Genomic DNA, 19,220 nt, shown 5'->3' with positions numbered 1-19,220 from the left:
TATTGTTTAAGTCTGTGAAAAAGACTTCTAGTCAAAGGCTGTCATTCAGTTTATTCCATTTCTTTCAGTATACTCAAGTATACTCACTATTGTGCGTTTAATATGCATGGTGTTGTTTATTATCATAAAATAACTTGAAAACAATAACCATGTATAGATTTATGTGCAATTATTTTGGGAGTTTTTTTTTTTGTTTTTCTTTAGTTTCTTGTAATTCATGCAGGGCGGTCATGTTTGTTGTGGTTAACCGTGCTGTGTATCGTGTGATAACTACTCTGTGCAACTACATGGTTTGCTGCTCAGCTGCTCTGGTAGTCACTTCAGCTTCTGAAGAACAGACCATTTGCAGAAAAGGTTAGTCATGTGAAATCTATAAAACACAGACCCTGGTTAGCATTAATTTTAGACTAAAGCTACCTTCCCTTATGGAAATAACCTATAGAAAGTCCCGTAGTAAATTGGTCATCCTATAGAATATCCTATAGGATTTCTTTAAAACCTTTTTAGTCCTATAGAGTGTCCTATAGTACTACTGTAGGGAGACCCTTTTGAGTACTATAGGAGGATATTTTTTAAAAGAATCCTTTAGGATTTCTCTAAAACCTTTTTAGTCTCATAATGTCCTATAGTACTACCATAGGATCCTATAGGACATTTCCGTAAAGGTTATGCTATTCAGAAATGAAAAATGAAAACAGGTATGACATTTGAAAACAACTATGACATTTTATGGCACATGTACAGTATTCTTTCATTGGATGGCATCATTCATATTCATATACAATTCAGATTTTAGGACTTAACTGCAGTAAGGTTTCACATTTTAGCAACACAATAAATAAACTAGTTGTACCATTACATTTTTTCTATTCCACATACATTTGAATTTATTTTAGATTCTTACCCCTCTAAGTGGAACTGTCTTGTAAGTAATAAACTATATAAATTGGATTATGGCAACATTCTTTATTGAGCAAGATTGAACTTTACAATGATATGATCATATGAACAAGGGTTTGAATATGTCTGGTTGAGATTTACTTTGAATTCATAATTATGTCATTCGAAATAGGTGATATTATTTTTATACTTGTAGTACAAAATTCTGGTAGAAATAGACTATTTGAATTAGTCCAATACAAAGTGCTCTTATGTAATGGGAAAACGGAAGAATCTGAACTTAAAGTAAATAAAACTTCACAGGAAAAAAAACTGAAAAGACAATGACTGAAAGTGAAAGTAGAAAATAAAGTACAGTAGATCAATGAACAGAGCTGAACTATAATGAGAACCGTGTTACTGCTATATCAATAAGAGATCAGAAGATCCCCAAACATCATGAATATTTTTCCACAGGCTTTCCCATAGGCACTTTCCTTACAAAAGGTCAAGTTTCTAGTAAATAAAACACACAGATCACGATAAAATAGCCACCACGTTTATTTTTTTTTGATCATCGTGGTCCACATTAGAGCACTGTGACAAAGTGCCCGCCCCTGTGTCTATTTTTTCTGTTATATGTTGCATGTGGTGTGTTAAATGTTGGTGTATAGTCATTGGTACACGGGATATAAACGGGTCTGTGTAACACGAGTGTTTAAAATGTATATTTGTATTTAGGCACGAGGATTGCACAGCACTTCACGTGCAAGTAAAAAGTAATAATATGTGAGCACAGGGAATTGCACTTTATTAATTCACGTGCAGTTGTACCGAGACTCCAATTGAATGATTGATTAGCAATCGAGTCTTGGTACAGCTGCATAAAAGCAGCATGCTTTCACTCACTCGGGGTTGGGTGTTCAGTGAGTGGAGAACGGGAGAGAGAGGAGGAGAATTAGAATTAAATATCAATTGCTATTGCGTGCTGGTGGGACGATACTTGTTTATTTATCTGCTCACCGTGTTTGTTAGTGTGTCTGTCCGTGCATCGTGTTTGTCTGTATAGTCCGTTTTGTGTATCTATTTATTTTGGCTTAGAGTGCCGTGTCCTGTTTCTGTTTGTTCAACCCTTTTATTTTGCAATAAACCGGCGCAAGCAGGCGCCATCATCATTTTACTTCACTGTCCTGTCTTTGTGTTCATTCCTTTCTTGTTCTGACGTCGCCCACTCGACCGTCTTTGTGACAAGCACACAATTCAGTAAAATTAGAAAAAGGATTTATGTCCTTTTGCAAACTAGCAGACAGGTGGCATTTCTGAGGCCTGCCCCCATTTCTCCTTATCTCTGAGTTGATTCTGTGTAGCTGGCATGGCATTCAAAACCCTTAGGAACTTTGGTATAGACAAGGTAAAAATCGTCCCCTGACTTGCTTGTCATCATAGTATTTCAATCACAAGCCTTAAAATCAAACAGCAAACACATTACAGGTAAGTGCAATGGGCCTCTGAAGTGCAACTGATATTCTCAGCTGGGTTTTAGTATAAATACACTTACAATGAGGTCATAATAAGGGGAAAGGTTGTTGCTTACCATGTCATATTAACCATGGGAAATGTAAGTTTCAAGTTGATAGGTCAATGCACAAGTCATGCCTCCTGTAGAGTTTGTATCACCTCTGACCTGTTGGTTCAGCATTGGGTTACATGTCAAAGCAGATAGTAAATACTTTAGTGACATTTTTAAGGTGAGCATAACAGCATGTTAGATAAATCCAAAGTTGATAAATTCAGCAGGTCTGTGGTTTTCAGGCTTGCTGTGGTGGTTCAAAGGCATTAATTTACCTTCCCCTTTTTAATAAATATTCTTCATTTCCTCTGATGTTTAGTTTTAGGCAACCCCACTCCTCTACAGTGCAGCTGTTTCTGCCAGGTTGTGCTTTTCCAACCTTTCATCAGTTGGTGCAACACGTAATTCGGAACCTCAGTAATGAGATTGATTTAACCAGGCTTCCCAAGGAGGGTGAAACACACCAAGGCTTTTCATTCAATTGAGGGTCAAGTAACTACAATTGCTAATTATAATTTTCCAACCTGTATCAGGTCATAGTTTTGTCATATTATTTTATTTTACTTATAATACTTTATTGTTTCTATTGTCGCTATAACAACAATACAGATAATGTTCTGATGTTAAAAGAAACCAAGGTTAGGTTAACAGATGTTTTGATAAAACTGTATTTTTCTGTCAGTATATTTAGTTTCTTTTAATATTAATGATATTGATATTGATTCTTTTGAATTATCAAAGAACACCTACTTTGAAAATGACCTTGCCTATATGCAAAGCATTTTTGAATACTGCTCAATAAGTAATAACTTACCATATACAATCCTTTTCTAAAAACAAATGGTCCACTATTCAAGGTGCTAAACAGTTGCATGGTTTTCCATCAACTGTTTCAATTTGTATTATTTTGCCACTAGGTGTGTTTTTTATTCCTGGCTAAACATCCAATAAATTATGCCCCTATATTTATACATTACTATGTTTCATCTAACAATTATGACTCAGCTTGGGACCCAGTCCAATTAAAACAAACTGTAAAATGAACAGCAGGTAAAAATAACAAATGTTGTTCCATTTAGAATTCTAAGAACAAGCTGAAATAAACATAAGATGTAATATTCTTTTGTGCTAATTAATTTCATAGCATCACTTTACATAAATGCAGCACAGACATTAGTCACATCTCCCATTTTGGCATTGCTTCATTTCACTTTGACTACTCCTCCAAAATTGAATTACACAGATCAACATATTTTCTTTTGAAGAGGGAAAGCAGCTTGGTTTTGTTTTGTAAAGGACGTAACATGACAGTATCAAGAGCTTAAATACACAACAGAGTTACAGGCTAACTGTAATAAGGAATTAATGTTATTGACGCCCTGTGAGGCCTGAGAGGGGGATGAAAACATTTCTCTGCGTGTGAAGGCCTCGCTCTTGGCAGAGTTTACTCCTGACTGAGCATGGAAGCTGCAGGCTGGAAAAGTTACAGAGGGCCGATGTGGCATCGGTGAGACAGTGTAATTCTTCAACTTCCTTTAGAAACTACTTCCCTTTAATTAAGCCCAGAAAAAGAAAAACAATTACTTTAAATACAACTATTGTATTCCTCCCATTCGTTTCCTTATCCTAGACATGTGATTGTCTCTGCAGTTGTAGAGTTGACTAGCATGATTAATCCAATACAATATGTATTATACCATATGTTAGTTATTACATTTATGTGCAGTTCTTCTCAAATGTAACTATGTTGCCCATCTAACAAATATTGTTTGTCAATACTTTACAATGACTGCATGAGGCTAGTGTATGTTATTCTAACATCAATGGAATGGAGCTCTGTTAATGTTATACTTAATGGCAACATGACCTCTTGGGTTGTTGAGGGATGTTTCCCTTAATATATGGGAAAAGGTATTGAACACATTATGTGGTATTTAAATAGAAAATATGATGTTGAATGAATCAACAGCTCCTCAGCTTTAGGTCCTGTGTCCAAAATAGTACATTACTGCAGCACATCTTTGCTGCTATTTAAAAAACAAATAGTAAAAAGCTGTTTAAGTTCAGATAAATTCAGTTAAATGAACATTTTGAGTGTATTTTTATTTTTTATTTTCACTACAGCAAAATCTTATTAAATGTGTCGCCAAGTCTCTGGCTAAAGAGTAGTCTGTACCGGTCAGCCCATTTGTATGGGAGAGCCTGCATACTTTTGCAAAAACCGTAAATCGCTACTTTGTAAAGCATGCAAATGATGCCCCTCTCAAATTTGGGTAAATTCTTATTTTATAAGGAGTTCGTTTTTTCATCACAGACTTGGTCCCATTCCCAAGGTATGATCAGCCTGATGCTGAAAATCAGATGAATGCAAGTCCACAGAAACCTGATCAGGCCTGATGTATAAGGGAAGGCTACTGTTGTGCTCAACTCAGATATATCCCTACCTGGCTGAGGCTCAAGGGAAAACATTGAGGCATTCACTTCTATTTTCAGTTGGCTTTAATGAAAATTCCTTGTTATTCCTCATTATTATTTAAAGAAAATGGGGTGTTCTCCTACAAAAAATTCCAAATCAAAATCTGAAAATGTTTGAGCTAATGTGACAAATCTAAATGAGTGTCAGGATGATGTGGAGTTCTTACTGCTTAATACTGTAAATACATATATTACTAAGTGATTACATGATTTGACTTCAGTTGACGAAAATGGATGTATCACTATTCCTAAAAAAGATTTACCTGACCCTGTCCATTCTTACCACAATGTGGGTTTACAACAAACTTCTAAGTGCCGTGCCAATGGGTGTCATTTTATGGTAATTAAGGAGGGACTATGCTAATAATTTGATAACCGTGCTACTGCATTAATTAAATGCACATTGCATTAAAAGGATGTTTACAATGACTTACGTTTCCAAACTCTAGAAAACTGTAGTACAATAAGGGTATGTTGTCAAAATTCAGAAAAAAATAAAGTTTCATTCTTGATGACAAACGTTGATATTAACCTAGCCAGTGTAACCTTTTTAAAAATGTATCTTATTTGTTTCTTGCTATTTCAGTAACATTACCTGTTTGCTTTTCACTTTCCAAGAAAAATGGTGCAAAATGTGCATAAATGCTTTGAAAATCTGACCCAGCATTTTGGAAATAACACATTTACTCTTAAAGCAATAGCGATAAAAGTAATAACAAAAAAACATCAGATCAAAAAACCGTCTCCCTTATTAACACTGCAGACCTGCATACTGTGAAGTTCTAGGAAATATATTCCACTCTGAACTGCAGACCGCTTTTGTGGTAAAATAGATAGCTCTGCCACCACTTGCCAGCAGATCAGTAAACTAACGATATGTATGGCCATATTTACTGTTTACAAAAGGTACCTATTTGTATTGCTTTTGCTTTATAAGACACTGGAATATTTAAATAGTTAGCCTAGGAAGAACATGCTGTCTTTTTGAACATTTCTTAACCTCGTAATCTGTTATTTAGTAATGGGGGAGGGTCAGGTATCGCTAGCAGGATTCATATAATGCTGAAGGGATATCATCACCATTGATACCATTAAAATAGACCCAAATGTGTTTGGATTTGTTGCAGCATTTCCAACTTGTTTCTCTGACCGAGTATACTATTTTACTTCAGTGCATGTCTTTTGCTGGATACCTAATCTCTAACTGGACAGAAAACTTTGAGTCAGGCTCAGCTGTGTAATCAGAAAGAGTTATTTTCCTAATTGAAAGGATTAATAAACATTTAATAAACTAGTTTAGCTTCAGTTTATCTCAATGCACGTAAGTGGGTGATGTGATGTAAGATTTAACATTTGACTAAACTTGCATTTGATGCTACTTGGCGGTCACTTCACATAGTTAGGACTCCAACGCCAGAACTATGCAAGCTTTATATGAACAGAACATCTGTAAAGCTACTTGAAGAATAAATGTTCAAATTGCTGGTGCATTCCAGCTGTGACTCACATTCCATTTCTTCTGAAATTCCGGGGAGAAAGGGTCTTTGGCATAATTTATTTTTTCCATTGTAATAAATTAATAAATCTACTAGCTAAAACACATAGCAACTGTTCCCCAGTCCCTATAAAAGCTAGCTTGTGTCTATTAGTTGGTCAGTTTTCCTTTACACATTGCTTTCCACTCAAAACAAAGGCTTTCAACAAATGTAACACAGTAAACACATTAAATAACAATTACAACAGAATCATTAGAACTTCAAATTAAAATGAGCCACAATAATTATTATTAACTCATCAGCTGCAAAATGAGCTCCTGAATTGTTTGTAAATCATGTTATCTAACTGAAAAGCAATAAATAACAGTATTGCATATATACAGTTGAATTTGGGGCATATTCAATTTCCACTATATAAATGATAAAGTAATGACAGCAGGGTTCAAGGTCTCTGCATAATGCCTTGCCTTGGTGTCTGTAACTTTTGGAAAACCTGTCCTGTAACTTACATATTAGTGGAAAGAGGAGATGTGACTTTTGACCCTTAAACAATTGCTGTTTAGTGGAAGAAAACACCAGACAATGGTGTCACTTATTAAAAGACACTGATGCATGTAAAGGCATATACCAGTGCATTACAAAGAGCAGACATTCTAAAAGTAAATTCAGTTACTCACTAACTGGGGTTTGCCTAAATTTGTTAGCAGCTAATTAAATGCAGACTTAATTTTGGTAATTTGGGCTTTGAAGTTGCCATCTCAAAGAAGAATCCGAATTAAAATGTAATCCATGCCGCAGGGTGATTGCAGCAATACCTTTTTGACTCTTGCCGCAGATTTAGTACCATTCCAAGCAACTGTTAATTCTTTGTCGCATAAACTATAATAGTAGAATAATCTGCACAAATGTAGAATGTATTTGGTGGGGAGATTTATTTTCTGTAACACTAAAAGAAGCATATATAAAATAATGCATTCAAGAATATCATCCTCAGTTTGACAAGATCTTAAAGTTCTGCCTTATACCATATGTTTCTAGGCCTTTTTTCTCTTTCTGCTTGTCCATGACTTATTGCTGGGTCAGAAGGACTGTGAGAGCTTCAAACTCGACTACGCCGATTGCTTGTTACAATCACCGTGTCTCGTAAGAGATTTCGATTGTCATGGGAGTCTAGTTTAAAACAAACTCACTAAATGAACAACATTCAAGATACGATTTACTGATTTAAAAGTATCAGCTTTTAGTCATTTAAAGCTAAACTTTTTTTAAAGTGATTTTACGCATGCATTTCTCATTTTGACTGTAAATAACTGGCACTTCATGGCTACCTACAGATTATTAGTTTGTCAAGGAAGATTCTGTTTTTAAGAGGTGTAACAATTTGGATATAAGCTTCTTTCATGAAAGCAACAGGTAAAGGTTAAAGGAGAGTTGACAGTGATTCTTAGATACAAATAAGCTTTGAAAATATGGTCTCTGATGTGCACATTTGACTTGAGTTAGACAAAGCTTTATTCTAAGCTGAGCTCTATCTCCCCCCTTGTTTTTTTTTTTTTCACTCTCTCTCACCACAAAGCAATGTTTACTCTTCGGAAGCTGCTATTATTTGTGACTAAAGTCTGATGATTACAAGGCTAACCTTCACAATACAATTAGTTATCTCTTTGATGCCTTTTTATTTTGTTTTTTATTGTTGCATTAAGATAAGCTGATCCATGACACAAAAAAAGATTACCTCTTTGTCCAGTAGAATCATAGTTCTTTGGAAGTAATGATCTAAGAAAATTCACTTAAAAGAAAACAAATTAATGCGTTGACAGAACATTATTATTTACTGTAAGCAAGTTCTAAAGAGAAAAAAGGCTAACAAAATGCTAATATACATTTCTTTCAGCAGCGTTTTTCTCACAGAGGGCTTGTCCTCTAAACAGCGCTACAGCGTACAAAAATGTACCCGCTACCACCAGCATATACATTGTTTCTTGATAGTATTTCACTGCTATTTTTTTTTTTTTCTAAATGCCTTTGCCTTTGCATTAGTGTGGTACACAAAGGACCCTTTGTAATTTACTAAATGCATTTAGATTGAACGCTGTTTACATCAACTGAATTGACTCCATTATCTTTACATGCCAGGTTACTATGGTAATTTGTGTATCTTTATGACTAGATGTAAAGTTCATTTTTTAAGGAACTGGAAAGCAGCTATATTTAGTTAAAATAATAGATGCTGCCATGGTATGGTATAATATAATATTTTTGTATCAAATGCTTATTTCTCTTTATTATATTTGACTCACCATTATTTATATTTTCATTTGCTTACATTTTTTAATGATAAAAATAATATATAAGGATGATTTACTCAAGACAAGGCAGCTTCCGTCATGATGAATAAGATAGCAGGTTTGACACTCTGATCTAGTGCAAATTACTGATGTTCACAAAGACCAGTCTCAAAAGTGATGTCTACTCTATACTGTATGAGGGTAGGTTTCATGTTTTGGGAGAATCCTTTCATATAACAATCTGCAATTGACTCAAGGTCCCTAGTGAACTCTAGGTGAATACAGATTGAGGCTTTCAGCCATTGTTCAATGGTCTATTCATGCAGTATGTCCAGACAAGAGTTTACCTTATCTTATGTAAGCAGACACCAAGGTCAATCTAAGTAAGGTTGCTGTTTAGTTAATTAAAATAGGACCCTATCTGGTATTTTAGTGGTACATTATTGAAATGCAAAAATATACCAAGGAGTCATAAATTCCCTTGGTAAACAAAGGGCTCTATTGTAGTTACCTACACTGTGACTCATTTGTTTGTGCATTAAAATTCTCTGCAGCAGTGAAGTCTGGCCTTACACTAGCATTTTAATAATAATATCTTTATTTCTGCATAGTGCCTTTCATATTGGACCACCATCACAGAGCACTTTACAGTGGCAGAGGTAGGATTTGAACATCTGGTTACGAGCGCTGGACTTTAACCACTAGACCACACTGCCATCTGACTCATAGCATATGAAGGCAGGCATCCTGATGAGGGCAGAGGCACAGGTGCTCCAGGCTTCACCTCATTAAGAACCACTGCTTAGCTAATTTTGGACTACCTTACCTAAAGAAACATTAGCTAGTCCAAGGTTAGTGCTAAAAGAGGGTCTGTGGAACCGGCTGATAAAGCTTTTAAACTAAATACACTAAAGATACTCTTTGGTGTTATATATATAGTTTGATAATCAGGCCCTCTTGCTTAAACCCCCTTTCATAAATATTGCAGTAGTATATATGACATTCTTTAGTTGTGCATGAATAAAAAGGAACAGTAGTTGGTTGAGTTCAGTGTTGGTGTACATATTTTGTTTGGATTCAAGTTGACTTCAGAGCACTCTGAAACTCAGAAGCAGACAGTAGCCATGGCAACAAATTATCTGCAATATGCATCTAATAAAAAATGCTATAAGAAACTGCTAGATATCAGTCGGTCCATTAAAGATTGGAAATTACAATGAATGTCCACCTGCCACTGATTATTTAAGTTTGCTTTTGATAATCAACAGCTGCATACCCCACATTAAAGAAAATTATACTCCTATGTGCTTTAACACAAAGGATTATATGTTATTTGAAGTTCAATGTTAAAGTTTTATTGAGCCCACTTTAACAGTTATAAATGATGGTTGGAACCAAAAGCAACAACCCAGATGTCTCCTACCAACAAAGCAGAATTTTCTTTAGTTTTTAAACTATGCTGGCATCCCTCCTAACTCCAAGGGAGCCAACAATCTTTATCCACACGCAGTAAACATAACATCCTGACACAGGGCATCTATTCATTTACACCACTGAACTTTAGTAGAACTATCTGGAGAAAGAAAAAACACTTTTCATTTAAAATACTGTATATACTGGGCACTATGTAATTGGTGTTCACATACTTGCACACTGTGTAGCTATGATGCTAGATACTTGGTGTAGCATTGTGCCAGTCATAGTGACTGTCTTGTATTTTTTCTGTGTCCTTCAGTGCTTGAATAGAAGGTAAGGTTAACATGTTTATGTAGCAAGTTATTGCGTTTTGGAGTTATGAGAGTAAATCAGAAACGGCTGGTTTCACAAACCACAAGCACTAATCCTGGACTATCTTACCTTAGGTAACATTGGGTTGTCCAAGATTAGTGCTTGTAGGAGTCAATGAAACCAGCCGATATACGTGTGAAATGGACAGGGTAAGGGGTGAGACTTTGCTGTTTATAATACATTAGTAATGTGTTATCTGTAATGCACTGTGGCAAGTGAGTGAGTGCGAGTTTGTTTCGCCGTCTGATGCCGGTCTCTCTCTCTCCCTTGACCTTCTTGAGCAACCTGCTCCTGCCTGCTGCAGGCTTGTGTGGTGGTGAGGTTGTAGATGTGTCAAGTACAGGGAGATGTGTGGTGTATGCATGGCCAATGGGGTACTGTACTAGGAATGAGCCAATGAGTGAAGAGTGGGGGCGGAGTTGTACTGCATAAAAGGGGGGGAGCTGCGACACCAGTGTTTGTGTTGTAAGTAAAGAGTTTAAAAGAGCAATCCATGAGAGAGCATTATGGAAGATTAAATCCAGTTTAAATTGTCTGCCTCTTCCTTTACCACTTGAGCCCACACATAGCTGGCTGCAACAATATTTAAGGCCACAAACATACAAAAACATTCAGATATTGCAAGTAAATAATAAGAATATTAATATTGCATCAGAAATACATTGTTATATTGAAATAAACTAAGGATTGTTTTCTTTTCTATAGGCACGTGTTATTAATATTATTATTATTTAGTCATTTAGCAGACGCTTTTATCTTAAGCGACATACAGAAACTAGGGGGTGAACTTTGCATCACAACTGCTGTTCTGCACTTTAGGTCCCAGAATCCTTTTTGGACTTCTTTATTTGATCTTTTTATGGAAGAGGTTGAGGTTTTTTTTTTTGTCCTTTCGTATTTTAAATTTAGCAGTGCCTACGGACCTGTTACAGAAAAGAACAGTTTGATGATCTAAAATCTTACTGAGCAAAAGCTCAGGGTTGGCTTAGAATTTATTTTTTCCCAGTGTTACGATAACATGTGTGCTTCCTTGCTGTTTTCCAGTTAAATGGAAGTCTGGACTATTGAAATGTGACTAGTTGGCTTGTTAAGGAACCGGAAAATCAACTGCTGTTTCAATTGAATCAGACATAAGCAAATGTCGCAAAAGGCTTTGCAAGTAGGCGAAATGAACCTGCCTCTGTTAAAAATAAAGTCGTATAATAAGGTGGCAAAGGTATTGCAACCTCCAGTTTCTCTCAAACAACGCGTCTTCTGAATATCAGGTCCTATGTATGAAATATAAACCAATGAACATAGACTGCTAAATAAGCATCACAATCCTGTGCATGTCAAAGGTAGAAATATGTAGCAAAGTTTAAAATAACACAAATAATCATGAATAAACTATAATAAAAGGGGGTAGTGTATATCACCTTAAATATCATTTTCTGCCAATCCACTGTGAAAAAGAACGCCCTTTTTGGTGTTTCTGCAAGAACTGCAATACCGCATAATACTGTCGCGTGCACGGGGGAAGGCAGCAGCAGGGCTGGTAGATGACGTAGTCACATACAAAGACATAAGCCCGATATAAGTTACTTGCAAAGTAGCTACATGCTACACTCTTCCCTGCCAGCCTCAAGTCCGCCCCGGGCTTGCTCATCAGGCTACAGTCCGAAGAGTGCGTGCTTGGGTACCTGCCTCCACTTCTGAAATCAATGTAGCTATTTCGGTTCCCGCAGGCAAGTGCATCACACAGGGCGAGGCAATCCACACACAGGCGGAGGGCGGGCGCGAACCCGGGACCTCCCGCACTGAAGCATAGCGTCGATACCACTATACAAAAGAGCTGGCTCCTTTGCAAGGAATGTATATCGGGCTTATGTCTTTTTGTATGTGATTACGTCACCTACCAGCCCTGCTGCTGCCTTCCCCCATGCATGCTACAATACTATTGACAATTTAAATAATGCCTTATTCACACCAATCAAGCAAAGGAAGGGCTGTAAAGAACCCATGCATAACATAAATTGGAATTTAAAGAAATTACAAGAATCTAAAATTAAAATAGGTTCAAGTTGAAATATAAAAAACACACAGCACAGCTCTACACATGAGCCTAAATCTGATAACACACAGCACAGCCCTAAACATGAGCCTAAATGTGAAAGCACACAGCACAGCCCTACACATGAGCCTAAATCTCATTTTCAGATCTGTGGTACCTTTTATTTAGAGCACGCATGTATAAATAATTTTACAGGGTATAAGCAATATTAATAGTTTCTTCTGCAAGGAAATCCCTCTTTATTGTCTCGCTGTGTTTAATTTCTTTCATTTTCCAACTGCTGTGGCACACATATCTGACTCATCATGAGATCAATAATGTTCTATTATGGAAATGATAGAATGTAATGTAATCCTGTGTTGTTGATATAATCATTGGACAATGATGCCCACCGACTCCATGTTGAGACTCTGAGCGTGAGCAATCACATCACATAGCAACCGTCGCAGACTTCATTCCAGATCCCGGTTAGATTAGAAAATAATAATTGCCCCCCTGCCCCATAGCAAATGGCGCCCCTGAACACCAGACCTGTAGAGTATATTTTTAAAAGTCTTAACAATCAAAGTACTGTATTTTCATAACTTGATTCATATGAATACATTAAAACAATATAATAAAATGTAATAATAATTACAGTGTAAGAAGATTTTATTAAATTAGTTAAGTTCACGCATCAGTTATCAAAGTGACTGTCTATGGGGTGAGGGCCATACAAATCTGTTTACTTGACCTTCGAAACATTAACAAGAGAGTGCTATAAACTGTGTCAAATGCATTCCTTTCTATATTGCCTATCGATTTTTTTCTATATGTTGTAGTAGTCCAAGGTACAGAAAAAAACGTGAAAATCAATATGTAGAAAAACGAAAATCCCGTCATCGCATCAAACCATATAATAACTACATGCTTTGTAATGTATAAATTATAAGTCCGCAAATATTGTACTTTACTGATTGAACAATATATTAATGAGTAAATAAGGGACAGGTAATAAAGAAACCTGGTCAGTTATTCTATCTGAAATAACGTCTGTGCGCATCAGTATATTTAAAAAAAAAAAAAAAAATCATAGAACCGTTCCCTTACTACACTATTTCCCTTAATTCTGGATATATAACGTAACTATATAAAATATAGTAGTACTTAAAGTGGGAGTTTCATTAGTGACATGACACAGTGGTTGAAAGAGTGCAGCATCTTTTTTCACGCCAGTTTGACATTCTGTACTGCTCCTCAAAGTCGTAAGAGGGGTTGGGGTGATCGGGGTCGTTGCAGTAGTTAGGTGGGAGAGCGGGCTAGTTTAAGAAGTTTAAGGCGGTGGTCTTGGAGGAATAGAGGAATCAGGTTTCACTGTTTGAGGGCTGGTTGAGTCACTGAAGGACTAAGAGCTGCCTTTGTTTAATTTTGAACTGCAGGCAGGCAGGAGGGAGAGAGAGAGAGAGAGAGATAGAGGGTTCCAGCTCTCACCACAAGCACATATGCACAAGAAAACTCAAGCTTTTACTATCAGTAATTTAAAATGACTTCGGGGTAAGTAGCATATAATTTATTTTACAACTCTTGCACGACTTTCCCCGCTTTACATTGGGCACTGTTACACCTTCTCTTTCTGTCCCCAGGCTCAGTCGGTGGCCTCTGGGTTTGCTGCTCTTGTCCTGGCACTTCCATCTATCCACAGCAGCTCAGGTTATGGAAGGTATGACCTGATCATTGTTTTTATGTCTTCTCAGTCAAACCCTTTTCATGACAAGTTTATATATATATATATATATATATATATATATATATATATATATATATATATATATATATATATATATATATATATTGATAATTATATATATAGGGAATTTGGATTGGCGGAAAAAAAACTAAAGAATGCTTTTCTTTTGTATAGTCATTGGCTGCAGAGTAATGTCAAATGAAGTGGTTAATGTAATGAAAGAATGCTGATGACAGATATAATGCATATGAAGTTTTGTCTGTTTGCAGATAAACAAAGCAAGATAATATTCAGTCTGGAAATCAAATGCTGTTTATTGTTGATTTTGCTTGACATAGTTGGAAGGGGAGATATTATTGTCTCAATGTTGAAAATATATGATAGATTAATCTGTAGAAAATATTTGAGAAATCCATGGCTTTTTTCTTTGTAATGTAATGTCTGTCGTTTAAAAATAAAAACGTGGTAATAGAAATAGTTACACTAAACACTTCAGCAACAAAATCGTCTTTTGGGGGATCTCTGTAGAAATTACTAAAAACCATTTAAGCTCTCGTTCTGGAGATTTTGAATGAAAGCGCTTGAAAAATCCCAATTTATATGTAAGCGAGTTACATTTCTTAGCATCTCTAACCAGATCAGAATTACACATTCTTGTAGTAGAAGTAATATGTCTATATTTAAACTCGGTAGGCTAATAAATCACTTGCTTGGGTGCAATGGAGATTGATCAAACAAACAAATGAACCATGTTATACGTGTTGTAACGGTTTTCCATAACGACTCTGAAAAAAGTACATTCCGTCATCGAAAGCTTAATTAATTGCCATGCTGGCAAATAACTGTTATTAACGCTTACCGGTACCTTATATTGCATTGAACATTGCCTGTAAAATGGAACTCACGTAGTCAGCAAAGTCTTCTCCAAATTTTCCTTACTTCAGCATAAAATACTTAAAGGAAGTACTGTAGACGTTTTCTTGTCACCAAATCTGCTTTATATGGGCTTTTTTTTGTTCTTAATATTGCTAGTTTTCAAAGCTCTTGTACGATGCATAAAGGTTGTTAGACAATATGTGTTTGGTACAGGACAGACTGCCATCATCATATGGCTTTTTGCAGTCATGAGCTGTGCTTCATATTTTGTTTCAATGTGTGAAGATCTGTAATTCTAGGGAAGGTTGTCAAAAGCACTCCAGAGGGAAGTTCACCTGAGGGCACATTATCCTCTGGCAGTGAGCAATACTACTGATGTACTTTCAAGAGCTCAAGGGGTCAGTCGACATGACCCCCAACCTCTCTTTACTACCAAGGTTGGTTCTTGTCATGCTGACACCAGCAATGGACTAACATTCAAGTCAATGACAACAGTTTTCATTTTGATTAGCTATCATCAGTGTCTGATAAAGGACCGATCATACTCTCATCACATGGCTTCTTAGAAATGAAAAAAAAAAAAAAAATAGAGCTGACCTGGCTTTATTTATTACTATAAAAAAACAAATGATTAAATTATGAAAGGGCTATTTATTTAGTGATTTTTGTTTGTTTGTTTTTTATACTATTATATTAGAAAAACATTCACATTATAGCATTTTATATTTAAGGTGGTTTCAAGTCTGTTGCAACATCCTGAGAGATTGACTAATTTAGTCTATCATCATTTTGCTCTGTATGTGTATTAAACATCTAAGACCATGGTTCACTACTTACATAATGATCTGACAATGTAATTTTGTAATTTTGTCATTTTTCTGAGACCTCTGTCTCCTTTTTCAGGGTGGTCAGTTTACAGTAGAATATGTCTTCAGTACAGTGCATTTTCTCACAGAGATAACTAAAGCCACTTGTTTTGTGTGATGGAAAAAATATGGAGCCAAAGTCTACAAAGTCTCTTAGTGGGATGTTGGCATAAACATTACGCTATTGAGCTCAACCTGCTCAAGCAACCCCCAGCAGTCATTTTCTTTAGATCCATTCAAGCCCATTATACTTATTAAACGTGGAGTAGAATGGCTGTCCAAGGCTGGAGTTGCCCACCCTTGTGGTAGAGTATACTGCCAGGACATCATATGCAACATGAGATGAAATAAATATAACATATACAGTAATTCATGAGGCAGGAGCCAGGCCTGCATAAAGGGGCTAGTAAAATAAAGACTAAGTGCTTGTGACAAATAGGGGTTTCCCCTTGGCTACTCGGAGAACTGCCAAAACGATTGACCACCAAGGCTGGGAAATGAGGAACTTCCCCCAAGGAGAAACTAAGGACGGATAGAAGATAAAGAAATAAACACATAAAGAGGGCCAGGGTCCCCCCCCCCCCCCCCCCCCCCAGCTGAAAGAGCCACCTTTGATAAGTTCAGTCAATGACTAGCTTGAAAACTGGGAGCAAGCTTTGCACGCCAAAGGGGGAGACTGGCATGGCTGCAAACAAATAGATTTAAGCAGGAGAATGGAACATGACATGCAATTTAATGTTTTTTGGCTGGGGGTCCCCTCTTACCAGCAGGAACCTTCCTCTTGGAGGGCGAGATGACATTGTTGACCTCTAAGGTTGGGAAGTGAGTATCACTTGACCCAGAGGGGACCGTTGCATAGGTGATGCAGCAAAGTGGAGGAGGAAGGGAACAAGATGAGAATTATGGAGCTGGGTACATTTTAAATAGGGTGACTGACAGGTATTTTAGTGGGATGACACAAGGGAGGAGCCCCAGCTCCAGCCCCCAAAATACACTAAGGTTCTACAAAATGAAGCTACTAAAACTGCTTTTGGGGATTGCCAGTTTCCTTGAGGATTGGCAGTTTTCTTGAAAGCTAAATATTTTTACTAATGACTTTTTATTTGAGCTAGATGTGATTTATGAAGAGGTGTTACAAATGATGTTTCACTCCAGTGAAAAAAACAATACTTGCGTTTGTTCCAATACATTAAATAACATAGAAAGAGTTTGTAAGAGGTTCAGTAAATGCCAGACTTTTAAAGGTGATTTAATTTGGCTAGTCCTCTAAAACCAGGGCACAAAGACCAAGAAAACACCCTCAAGATTTGGATGGGTTCAGAAAGGTTCCTTATTTCTGTCCTTGGAAGAGCTATATTAAACAAGCCCTGCAGTTAATCGAAATGTAGCACATGGATAAAGACAAAATCCTTTAAAATCGAAGCAAGGACGGTTAAATATGTTGTGTTTTATAAATATATACTTTATTGGATTTTTTTTTTTCTGACCAAGTTAAAATACAGAAAGTTGTTTGATGTTGGGTTATGTGCAGTGTGTTACACCAAGGGTTTTTCTCTGCCAGCCTGCCTCATTGAGTGGGAAGTTTTCACTTGGGGATTAATATTTGATCATCCCTTACCATTCCTTGATGTTGGAGTTTAGCTTGACTGCTACATTAATTATTAAAAAAAAATAAAAATTCTGTCAGGGACAAAGGATATTTTTCTTTTAGTGATCCACCAATCCACTGTGGATAAATCCTATTTTCACTGTTTAGTGATGATACATTGATAAATAGTGGCTTTAAGAACAGTTATAATATGAAGTATAACATCTCTTTTCTGACTTATTTTGCTTGTTACAAATTGCTGCAAGGGTAACAGGGTTCTGAAAAATATAATGTTACAAGTCCCCACGTGTTGCTACATCTGTTTAAATAACATACCTGTAATTTTTCTTTTCATTGTTAACATCCTGACAATTTTTTACACTTATAACTTTAAAGTCTGTTTCAAAGCTTTTTTTCAAAATGGGCGCTGTGGTGCACTGGGGTTTGAGATCTGTCCTCTAAGTCACTGCAGAAAAAAAACACATAACAAGAAGTGCTCTGGCTATTCAGTTCTGTACCGCATCATGGGTCATTATTGCTGTGTTGCCTGTTTGACAATGTGGGCAACAATCCTGACACTATCAGTGTACCACAGTGGACATTTTTAAAAGAGCATTGAAACAGACTTTAAAGCTATCAGGATGTTAACAATGAAAAGAAGATTTACAGGTACTTTATTTAAACAGATGCAACACTTGAGAATGTGTAATGCTGTATCTTTCAGAACCCTGCTACTTACTCTTTAAATAGTTTGACTTCAATTTACTTGCAGGCTGTGTTGTTCCAAGAGTCAATTTGGATCACTCAGTAAACACGTAAGATAACTCCTGTTGATCGAAAAAAAAAAAAAACATTTTCCTTTCAATTTTTTTTTTTTTTTTTTTTAACTCCAGGCACCATTCTTCTCTCTCAAAGATTACAGTTGATCCTATTAGGTTTTATTGTGTTTTAGGCTCATTTATGTCAGGGACCTGGATAAGAAGAAAGCCAGTATAAAAACCTACATGCTGCAGCTGCTCACTTTTGAGCAAATGAGAAACGTGGGTGTGAACTTAATCAGTTGAGAAGCTACAGAGATTAAATACACAGATACAAAAGGAAAACTTGAACGGCACAGTGAATAGGGTATGAGTGAAAATGATCATTTGACTAATTATATGCAGAGAGAACATTTTCAGAGTTACAGTAGTTTGAGAGCACTGACATTTGAACTTAATGGTAAACATTTAGCTGTAATAAATTAACAGATGAACCTTTTGTCTTGATGTAACTGTGCTGTTCAGCTAAATTGTACACTGAATTATCTGAAACTATATTCTACCTATTAAGTCCTGTTATGAACTATTCATATAATATATGTCCCGTGGATATTTAATATCTGGTATCTATACACAAGGGCCCTATCCTCGCAAATTAAAAATAACATTTTCTGAAAAGGATAAAACAATTCTAAAGGCATAAATCTAACAAAACAACTTATTTAATTATTGTTCTGAATTGGTTCTTGATAATTGTATACTTTGAACTAAAACAGATAAGTGTATTGTGAGTCATAAACTGAACACTAGAGCAAAATTCAAAATAAAATAGTGACGCTTGTTCTGCTGAAAATAAGAAC

At 36.2% G+C, this 19,220-nt stretch overlaps 1 protein-coding gene across 1 annotated transcript in view; it reads left to right on the top strand.

Moving 5' to 3' along the window:
* Positions 1 to 13,781: 13,781 nt before the first annotated feature.
* The window catches only part of LOC121314571 (collagen alpha-1(XV) chain-like), a 107,149-nt gene continuing 101,710 nt past the window's right edge, over positions 13,782 to 19,220 (top strand). The window contains exons 1-2 of the mRNA XM_041247986.1: positions 13,782 to 14,079; positions 14,169 to 14,245. Coding sequence (XP_041103920.1) covers positions 14,069 to 14,079; positions 14,169 to 14,245 — 88 coding nt within the window. The 5' untranslated portion in view covers positions 13,782 to 14,068. The remainder of the gene's footprint in view (positions 14,080 to 14,168; positions 14,246 to 19,220) is intronic.

This window comes from Polyodon spathula, chromosome 4 (genome assembly GCF_017654505.1).
Source record: "Polyodon spathula isolate WHYD16114869_AA chromosome 4, ASM1765450v1, whole genome shotgun sequence".
In the NCBI taxonomy this organism is placed as follows: Eukaryota; Metazoa; Chordata; class Actinopteri; order Acipenseriformes; family Polyodontidae; genus Polyodon; species Polyodon spathula.
This window is presented reverse-complemented; position numbering and strand designations above follow the sequence as displayed.